The sequence below is a fragment of the Hirundo rustica genome, chromosome 18, assembly GCF_015227805.2.
Source record: "Hirundo rustica isolate bHirRus1 chromosome 18, bHirRus1.pri.v3, whole genome shotgun sequence".
Classification (NCBI taxonomy): domain Eukaryota; kingdom Metazoa; phylum Chordata; class Aves; order Passeriformes; family Hirundinidae; genus Hirundo; species Hirundo rustica.
The window spans coordinates 376,596-387,052 of NC_053467.1; the positions used below are offsets into that span (position 1 = coordinate 376,596).

The 10,457-nt window shown below is 57.3% G+C and overlaps 1 protein-coding gene across 1 annotated transcript; it reads right to left on the reverse strand.

Moving 5' to 3' along the window:
- Positions 1-1,660: 1,660 nt before the first annotated feature.
- TEKT3 (tektin 3) lies at positions 1,661-8,965 on the reverse strand. The gene is made up of 7 exons (XM_040081859.1): positions 8,390-8,965; positions 7,814-7,897; positions 6,022-6,092; positions 5,680-5,823; positions 4,120-4,342; positions 2,880-3,034; positions 1,661-1,892 (listed from the first exon to the last, which is right to left on the reverse strand). Exons 1-7 carry the CDS (start codon positions 8,963-8,965, stop codon positions 1,661-1,663), a joined length of 1,485 nt encoding a protein of 494 aa, XP_039937793.1.
- Positions 8,966-10,457: the final 1,492 nt, after the last annotated feature.

The window sequence follows — 10,457 nt, forward strand, 5'->3', positions numbered from 1 at the left end:
TTGGGCAGCTCTGAAAGCAAAACTGGAGAAAAGTGGAGACTGATCCTGGTGTGCCCGGATATTTTTGACGTGACTCAAAGACAAAGGTGCAAGTGAAACGAAGGCAAAGATGTCACTGGTGCCAGGACTTGGCTCCAGGAACTGTGGGTGCCTCTGGTGCCCCACACTCGGCTGGGGATGAACTCCTGGGGCCCAAAATCCTGGCAGCTCTGCCTGAGAGCATCTGGAGTGGGTGTGCAGACAAGTGGAGCGGCCAAAATCCCGGGGGCTGGGAGGGCTTTGGGAAAGGAGCAGGGAGCAGCACGGAGCAGCCCCAGGGCTGGAGAGGGTGCTGACAAAAAAGGGAGGTGAGTTCAGCTGCCAGCGGCTCCTTTGGGACCCAGGGAAGGCGAGAAAGGGAAGGTGAGATCAGCTGGGCAGCGTCTCCTGCTCTGCTGTCTCTTTCCTCTGCAAAGAGTGGCTGCTGCCTCCGAAGGACTCCGGCCCCAAGACACACACAAAGCAGAGGAAATCTATTTTTAGTCTCGACAAAAGTGCTAGTAAAGAAAAAAAGGTTAGAAAGACAATTGCTTCCTGTTTAGGGCTGGTGCTGGGAGGGAGATCCTGCCAGGAGCTGGGGCCAGGGAGGGTGGGGAGGGCGCAGGGGCTGTGGGGTGAGGAGGAGACCTCTGGGCATGGCAGAGCAGGAAAGAGCTCCCGGCTCCTGCCAGCCCCAGGGCTGCTGGTCCCTGCCCAGGATTCCCGAGGGAGGGAGGCAGGGACTCAGCGCTGCCCTGTTGGGATTCCTGGTGCCCACAGGCTTTAGGCTGAGCTCAACAGCTGAGGTCAAAAGATTCAAGAGATGTGACAGTCTAGGGAGGGAAACTGCAGAGTGACTTTCACGCTCAGCCTCAGATTGACTGAAGACTTATCCCTCTGAAAATTCCAGTTCTTGGTAAAACCACTCGGATTTACAGCAGGAGAGAAGGCTCCGTGCAGCCAGAGGGGCTTAAAACCCAGTTAATCTCTTTATCTTACACATGCTTTGGTGCTCCCACCAACAAACTGCACGTGAGAGGTTAAATTAGGAACACAAAATTAAATCCGCAGCACTTTCTTCAATGAACTTTCTCCAAGTTGAATCTACTTCCTCTTCTTAAGACCCCAGCACTGACATTTTTGACGGTGTTTAACATTTTTCAAAAGCAAGACAATTATCATTAGAAATCAGCTTAAAATGCACATTTTTCTATTTTAGGAACGGCACAAACTGCAACTCTTTCCGGGACAGTTTGTGTTTCTTCTGCTGCACCATTAAAAATCTATCCTGGATGTCAGCAGCTCATTATTCTGACAAGTGGCTTTACTTCCCCTTGTGCCTCGTCCACATCACACGCACTCAAAAGGAGGAAGATGCGACGGCTTTTTCTCCCGAAAACACGGACTGGGAGGGTGGGGATGGATCCCCGTGGGTGGATTTGGTGACATACAGGATATTTTCAGCTCCTTCCTGGCACACAGCGAAAGAGAAAATACAAAGGAAAGGAAGCATCCTGGTAACCCAGCAAACAAAACACTCGTTTAATTTCTGCCCGGAGTTTACACCAGGAAATGAAATCCTAAGAAATGCGTGAAATTGCGACAATGTATTTGCAGAGAAGCAGAGGAAGCGCGGGGACGCTCAGGTGAGCCCCGCTGAGACGTAGCCCAGGATCTGCACGGTGCTGGGGTAGCTCTTGCGCATCCCCATGCAGCGCTCCTGGTCAATGAACAGAGAGTTGTTCTTGACCACCAGCTCGTACTCCAGGACGCCCTTGGAGCGCACCAGCATCTGCAGCATGTCCTCGGAGGCGCGCAGGCACTGGTGCAGGTTCCGCAGCGTCTCGTTGATCTCGTTGACCTCTTGGACAAGGCTGGAAAAGAGCGGGACCCCGTCAGAACCTCCACCACTGGCGTGGTGCCCACCCAGATGGGCGCTCTGGGCTCAGCGTTTTCCCCGGCGCTGATTCCAGCGCCCTGGCGTGGGAGAGCCGAGGGCAGAGCTCCTCCCGACCCCCATGGGAGGAGTGGAGGAGTTTGTTCCAAAGCTCTGGAGACGTTCAGCCACCGGGGACAGGGATGAGCAGCTGTGGTTCCCCGTTTCTGTTTGGCTTTGTGGCTTCATAGTTTCACCCTCCTGGATTTCCCTGTGCAGGGATCCTGCACGGGAGACGCCCACAGCAGGACAGGACACTGGGAGAGGCTAAAGGGGAACAAGTGATGCTGAACCAATTCCAGGGCTGGGTTTAAATCAGGGCTTTGGGAGGGACCTCAGAGCCCACCCAGTGCCACCCCTGCCATGGCAGGGACACCTCCCACTGTCCCAGGCTGCTCCAAGTCCCAGTGACACTGCCAGGGATCCAGAGGCAGCCACAGCTGCTCTGGGCACCCTGTGCCAGGCGCTGCCCGCCCTGCCAGGGAACAATTCCTGCCCAATCTCCCATCTGCCCTGCCACGTCTGAGTTTAAAGCCACTGCCCCTTGCCCTGTCGCTCTCTGCCTGCATAAAAGTCCCTCTCCCTCCTTTTCCTAAGCCCCCTGAAGGTGGTGGAGGGCCCCAGCAGGGACAGTAAGAGGCTCATCCCTCAGAACTGAGCACATGCAGCCGCCTGGATGAGGCAGGAGGGAAGGTGAGGTTTGCCCGAGCGGGAAAACTCCAGCCCCCCGTGGGGCGGCATCAGGCTGGACCCAGCCGTGGTGCCCAGCCTCTGCCAGGGGTGCAGAGCTCTCCCGGCACCCGAGGGCTGGGACAGCTGCTCAGTGCTTTGGGTTCCTCCAGGGCACTCGTGGAAGGACTATTCAGGGGAAAAAGCCATTTTGTCACGCGGAGGTGCCCCCGAGTGAGCCCGGCAGGGGCCTCACCGGAGCTGGGCAGCGTCCCGGCACAGCTCCACGTTGGGTCTCCTCGTGCGCTCGTCCAGCCGGGTCTGCGCCACCTTCAGCTGAACCTCTTTGTCCCTTATGGTCTTCTGGATGACTTGGATCTTCGTCTCGAGCTGGAAGATTTCCTGCCGTGTCTGGGGTGAAACAAGGACAGGTGTCAATGAAAAAATATCTTCTCAAGTGATCACATCATTCCCTTTTCTCCTGCTTGGGCAGAAAAACCCCAGAGTTCAGCAAACACCCCTGGGCTCTGCCACATCAAGGCACAGGTCCAGCAGAGTTTTCAGGGAAAATCTCTTTGCTCTTGCTGCCACATCAGAGCAGAGGAGGTTTAGGAGCAGTGATGGATCTATCAAATCTCCAGCTTCCCAAAACTGCTGCTTGTGAGAATGGATCATCCATCAGCTAACACAGGGAGAGGTTTTAACAGCTCCTCATTCTAGGATGTGGCATCAGCCCCTAGTGCTGCAAACAGCCGGTCTGAGCCCTTCCCAGGAAGCTTCCCATGAGTCCCAATGGTCTGGGCCATGTCCCACCACTGATCTCCCCTCCTGTGCCCGGCAGAGCAGGGCAGGGAGCCCACGGATAAGCGGCCATCCCTTGGGGGGACGTGCAGGGGTGACATTATCACTCTGCAGCTCCCTGAGAGGTGCCTGTGCTCAGCCGGGGTTGGGCTCTGTCTCCAGGCAGCACTGACAGAACGGGAGGACACAGCCTCAGGCTGTGCCAAGGGAAATTTAGGTTGGACATTAGGAAAAAGATTTTCATGGAAAGAGTGATAAAGTACAGGAATGGTCTGCCCAGGGAGGTGGTGGAGTCACCATCCCTGGATGTGTTTAAACAAAAACTGGATGTGGCACTGGGTGCCAGGGTTTAGTTGAGGTGTTGGGGCTGCATTGGATTTGATGTTCTTGGTAATCTCTTCCAACCTGGCAATTCTGTGATTCTGTGAATTCTGTGATTCTGTGAGCTCAGTGATTCTGTGAATTCTGCTGATTCTGTTAACTGTGTGAATTCTGTGATTCTGTGAGTTCTGTGAGTTCTGTGATTCTGTGAGTCTGTGAATTATGTTAATTCTGTTAACTCTATGAATTCTGTGATTCTGTGAATTCTGTGGCTCTGATTCTGTGAATTCTGTGAATTCTGTTAATTCTGTGACTCTGTGACTCTGTGATTCTGTGAATCCTGTGATGCCAGCAGCGAGGGCGGGGCCAGGTACCTTGGCCAGGTGTGTCTGGATCTTGCTCTTGGCATTGGCGATCTCGGTGATGCGGCTGGTGAAGGCGTCGTTGACCTTGCTGAACTGGCGCCACATCTCGTCGGCCGTGCCCATGAGGAGGCTCTCGGTGCTGGCGCGCAGCTTGGCCGAGGCGGCGCGCGCGCTCTGCGAGCGGAAGATGTTGTTGTCCGTGAACCTGGCCCACGTCTCCGGCACCGAGACCCTGCGGGGGGACAGCACAGCCCTTGGCAAAGCCGCAGACTGGGGCAGAGGAAATCTCTGCTCGTAATTAAATTACACGGACGTGAAACATCTGGAGCCCGTTGGTTTGATGGCATTTATCAAATGAGGGCTGTGCTCACCCAGACAACTTGTGAAAGCTCAGGGAAACAAAGGATTCTCACATAAGAAATAGAGATTCCAATCGGATCCCCTATTTACACCTTTGAGGCATTGAGTGCCAAGGAGTTCCCAGCCTCTGGAGGACACACAGATCGCAATTCGGTCAATTCCTTTTGCTCACAGCCCATCTCAGTCTCCCACTACACTGAACGAGCTTTAGATCCCACTCCATTCCCTGTCTGTGCATTTGGGATGAAGTTCCTGCCTGTGCAGTAGTCCAGAACAAGGTCAACAAAAGACTTAAATACCACATAAGCTCCATTTAAAACCTGCTGATTCTCGGCACATTTTACCCCCCTCTGAATTTCAGCCTCAATCCTTTGCAATCCATTTGCCTGTCTAAATATGCCTGAGCTCTACTGTGAATAATTATTCAAACTGCTAGCAAAATTGTCTCAACCTGTGCCTCTCCATAAACTTCATGTGTTTGTGTGAGCAGATTTATTCTCTCAGCCCTTTGCCACTTGGGCATCTCTCAGTGGTGCGAGGTTAGGTCACCGTTCATTTACTGCAGGGCCAAAGCTGAATTCCTGGCACCCCAGAGCAGCTGGACCCTTTCCCAGGACCACGCTCTCATTTCTTGATTTTCTGGGTCATTTCAGCTCCCTGCCAGGCCCTCTCCAGACAGGTGTGAGCCCCCAGACTTCCCATCAGTGAGGGGCGCTCAGGCAAGCACAGAGATCTTTGAAAACATGCACCAACTTAATGAGCCGTGCAGAGGTGCTGGGCTGAATTCGTTTACAGGCTGAGCTCTGAGCCCTGATCTAATGTTTGATTAGCTCGGGCTCGCTTCCACCCGCCGGGTGTTGGGTACCAGCGGAAAGCAGAGCGCTCCTCTCACCCTGGAGAGCCCAGAGGAGAGGGAAAGGACCCCTGGGAGGTGGGAGTCTGCAGGAGGGATGGAGGGATGGATGGAGGGATGGATGGATGGATGGAGGGATGGATGGATGGATGGATGGATGGATGGATGGATGATGGATAGATGAATGGATGGATGATGGATGGAAGGATGGATGGATGGAGGGATGGATGGAGGGATGGATGGATGGATGGATGATGGATGGATGGATGGATGGAGGGACGGATGAGCCCCAGAGAGGGCTGGAATTGCCAGCTCCCTGCCGGCAGGCTCTGTGCCTGCCAGGCCCCAGCGCTCACGTGGCATCGATCCTCTCCACGCCCTTGAAGAAGTGGAGGTCTCTGGAGGTGTTCTTCAGCTGGTAGCACTTGCTGTCGATGTGGTGGCCCAGCTGCTTGTCAGCCAGGTCCTTCTCCAGCTCCTGCCGGGCCTCCTTGTTGCACCTGGGGGGCACCAAGAGCAGCCTCAGGCGCGATGGGGCTGTGGGATGGTTCTCTGCCCGCCCCGCTCCCCGCAGCCCCTCGGTGCTCCCGGAGCACCCCTGCCCTCCTCCGCCGGAGCCTGCGGGGCTCCAGCCCACACAGGGCTCTGCAGGGGCACGGCTCAGCTGCAAACCCACGTCAGCCCAGAGCCCTCCTTACATGAGCTGGGCATTCACCGTGTCCAGGCACTGCTGTAGCCTCTCCCGGCAGGACCGGATGATCTTGATCTCCTGGGCAAAGGCCAAGCAAACCCATCGGCATCGGGGCTCAGGCATCCTGGGCACCCCTCCCTCGGGCCTCCCCAGGCACCTCCCCTTCCCCACAGCAAACACGGGGTGCAGGGAGGGACCCCAGTGCAGCCACCCGAGCAGCTCAGCCACGGCCAGGGACAGGAGGGGACAGGGGTGGGCTGTGGCCATGGCCAGGGACAGGAGGGGACAGGAGCGGGCTGTGGCCATGGCCAGGGACAGGAGGGGACAGAAGGGGGCTGTGGCCATGGCCAGGGACAGGAGGGGACAGGAGGGGGCTGTGGCCATGGCCGGGGACAGGAGCGGGCTGTGGCCATGGCCGGGGACAGGAGGGGACAGAAGGGGGCTGTGGCCACGGCCAGGGACAGGGGGGGACAGGAGCGGGCTGTGGCCATGGCCAGGGACAGGAGGGGACAGAAGGGGGCTGTGGCCATGGCCAGGGACAGGAGCAGGCTGTGGCCATGCTCAGGGCCTCTGAAATCACTTTCAGGGTGGGTTCCCAAGTTTTTTCATCTTGACATCCATGGCCAGGGCTGCTGTCCTTTACAAGGAGACAGGGCAGGATCCTGACCTGGATGGGCACAGTGGTGCCCTGGGCCAGCAGTGCCACACATCCCCATCCCCAGTCCCAGGGCATTTTCCTCCCCACGAGAAATCCCATCCGTATGGGACAGGAGGGCTTTGGCGTGAGCCCCCATTCAGTTCCCAGCAGTGTCCAGCTCCCCTGGAGGAAAGCTCGTGCTGCCCTCGGCTCCCTTGACTGCAGCACGAGCCTATTGCCCCCATGGAGGTTTCCAGAGACAGGTGATCAGTGCTCCAAACCCAGGGGTTTTCAATCCCTCCTGCCTCCAGGAGCCAGCTGAAAGCACAGCCTAAATGCATCCCAAACATTAAAAAAACCCAGATGGCATTATGGAGATACCAGCTCTGATAATTTCCCTAAATCCCCATGACCTTTAAACTAATCTTTTAATATTTCAAGGCCTGACTCATAACAAAAAATCTTCTAAGAGAGCAGTGGCTTCACAGGCCCAGGGGCTGCAATTCCCTTCCCAGTTTTGTGAGGCTTTTGCAGTGATTATATTTCTCCATACCCTGCATTAGGATCCCATTTGCTGTGCCATGTTGGCTTTTAATTTGTGATTTAAAGCAGCCAAGATAAAGGCAGGCAGGAGTGCAGGTTTTTATGATTTTTATCGAATCCGTTGCCTGAGCACACTGTGCCAGTGCTGCTGCAGCCACTCTGCCCTGAGCACAGCAGAGCTGGGGGAAGTGTAATTAATATCTTTTAATAGCCCAACTAATGTTGCCGGGGAAAGAAGACAAGCCACCAGGCACACCCTGCCCTCTTGATCTGCGTGTGTAATATACAGAACGTGCCACAGATACGGGGACAGATCGTAGAAATAATGAGAGGTCTGTGCAGGCAGGGCTCCGAAAGGCAGGGCCACCCCACAGGCTCCTCAAAGAGGGTCAGAGGACCCTGACGTGCCACAAACCCGGGTCGTTTCCAGCTCCCCCCGCTCCCACGGGCACGCTGCTGGCTGGGAGCAGCAGCCCCTGCCCCAGCAGGTTTGGGGGGGTGGAAGAACTCAGCACCTCAGCAGCGCTGGGGAGCCAGTGAGGGAACGGGGCTGCCAAACCTGTTGAGGGGAGTTCAGGTACAAATAGCTTTGGCACGGGATGTGCGCTGCCAGACTCACTTGTATGAGCTGTTTCTCCACGTCGTCGCTGACCAGGTCGATGCCCATCCTCTTCTCCCGATTGAGCAAACACTTGTGGGCGACCTGGTGGGGACAGGTGGTGACATCAGCGCTGCCTGCAGGGACAGGGCTCCCTGCAGGGACATGCCCATGGCAGGGGACGCAGGAAAAGAAAATAGAGGAGGGCACAGGATGGCAGCCTGGAAAAAGCTTCCCGAGGCAGCTGGGGTAGGTGGAATCAATGGGAGGGGGCCCACGTGCCCCCGGGCCAGCACAGCTGAGTGCAGGGACCCCCGTCAGGCTCCGTGCTGACCTCTGCAGAGCCCCGTGGTGAGACCCGGGCTTTAGTGTCCCAAGCCAGGATTTTGGATATAGAAAAACTCGGTTAAACAAACCCTGCAGGGACACGCTCAGCCTGTGCTGGAGGAGGACGCAGCAGATGCAGGGGATTTGTTTATCACTGACTCAGCTAATGGGCTCTTCATGAAAACTTTCCAACGTTATGGAGCTGGGACGAGCTTTCGGAGAGGTTTGAGTGGCTGCAGATGTCCGGGCTGGGGGCTGCAGGGTCCCTACCTGGAAGGGGCCCTCGGTGTCGGCCAAGGCTCTCTCCAGCCGTTTCTGCATGTCCGCCAGGGAATTGGTCTCCCTGATCATGGCATCCAGCTCGATGCAGAGCTCGGACTTCCAGTACTCTATGTCATTGACGCGCTCTCCCAGGTTCTGGGTGCTCTCCCCTTGCGTCCTCTTGGCCTGCTGGTACACGTCCTTGATGGTGCGGTTCAGGTCGGCCCGCAGGCGCTCCGCGTTGTGCCGCGTGGTCTCCGACTCCTTGTAGTTGGTCATGTTGGACCTGTGCCAGTCATCCAGCGTGTGCCGGGTGAAGACGCCGTTGGGTCTCTCGGAAATAAAAGGAACCATCTTGGTGGGGGGGAGCCCCGGGAAGCTTTCGGTGAGGGGAGACAAGGTGGGGTTGAGGGCAGCTGCTTTGTAGTAGGAGTTGGGCATCCATGGCATGCTGAGGCTCTCAGGAAGATAGGGAGTGCGGTTCTTGCAGCTGGCACTCATGGTGCTGGTGGCTGGCAGGACCTTGGGAGGCAGTGGCCGTGGCTGGTTAAACTTGGCTTTTAAGGGGTATCCGTAGAGTTCCATCCTGGAATGCTGCTGGTCCTGCACAAAGGGGGCAGAGGAAACCTCGCTCAGAAAGTTCCTGTCCCTGTGGCGCCTCTTACAGCAGCACCCAGCTCGTGGTGGGAGCAGCCCTGCCCGGGGCACCCACACAGCTCCTGGGTCTCCCGAACGTGAGTCCTCTCTGGCAGCATCACAGGTCCTGGATAGGGAGGGATTTGACACCAGCTTTGCTGCCGGTGTCTTGTGGCAGGTCTTGAAACAAGAAGAGAAAAAAATCGTGGCTGCTTCAGGAGGAGGACAGATCTCATACCTTTGTTTTCCTTGTTCCTTAATCCCTTATTTCCTATTATTCCTTCATGTTCCCTGTCAATCTAATGACCTGTGAGGGTGTGCAGCCCCTGCGTGTGATGTCCCCACCCCTGTCATTCCATCCCTGCTGTCCCTGCTGGGGACAGGCCACTGCCATTCCCTCTCTCCAGGCCACTCCTTTACCTGGGAAGCAGCACTTGGAGACTGGGGGATGCTTTCCCTGAATCCCTGCAAACAAACCATTCCCCTTTAGGCACGGACAGACAAGCGTGTAAGAGAGAAAAGACTTTGGGAACGGGCTGGATTGCTTTTCCACTCATTTCCAGCTGAAATAAACCCCCTTGCTGCCCCCTTGGGATAAACCAGGCCGGGATGAGGGGTTCCAGCAGCCCGGGACGCGGGCACAGCCGGGGCTGTGTGGGGGCCGCAGGGGGTTTGGGGCTGGGGACAGTACCGGCTGTGCTGCTGCTCCCTCGGGGCGAGGCGCAGCTGCCCCCGGCCTCGTGTGGGGTGAGCTCAGGGCTGGGGGCGCCCGGGGGTGCTGCTGCTCACCCCTGGGTGCTGCGGTGGTGCTGGCACTGCCCGGCTCCCAGGGGCCCCGTTGCTATGGGCGGGGGTTCCGTGCCCAGGGACCGCGTTCCGGGCGGTTCTGTGACGCCGGCCGGGCTCTGTGACCCGTGCTGGCCATTGAGCCGCCCCGGAATGGCCACAGCAATGGCTCTCGGGCAACACAGCCTGCGGGGTGGGCAACCTGGGGCCAGTGGACACCTCCCAGGGCACCCCAGGACTCCTGCACGGCTGGGCAGTTTTGCGCAGCCCCTGGGCATCCAGGGACCGGTGTTGAGGGGCTGGATAACGCCCGTGGCCATCTGATTTAGGTGAAGGTGTTCTGCAAGGAGCAGGATCCTTATGGCTCCCCTCCAGCCCGGGATATTTTATGGTCCTGTGAGCTCAGTGCCACCCTGGGCAGCCCCCAGTGCCACCAGTGGGCAGCTGAGTACAGCCCTTGTGCATCCCAGAGATGCTCCTGGGAAACCAGAGCCACACCTGGAAACCCAGCGTCCTCGCTGGTGCTCCTGGGCCGGCCAGAGCCTCGCTCGGTGGGTAGGATGGGGGTGAGATGTCCCCAGGGCCCCTCCCTGCACCAGGGTGACGAGCACCACTCACCCAGTGGCACTGGGAATGTTCTGGGAATGCTTTCCCA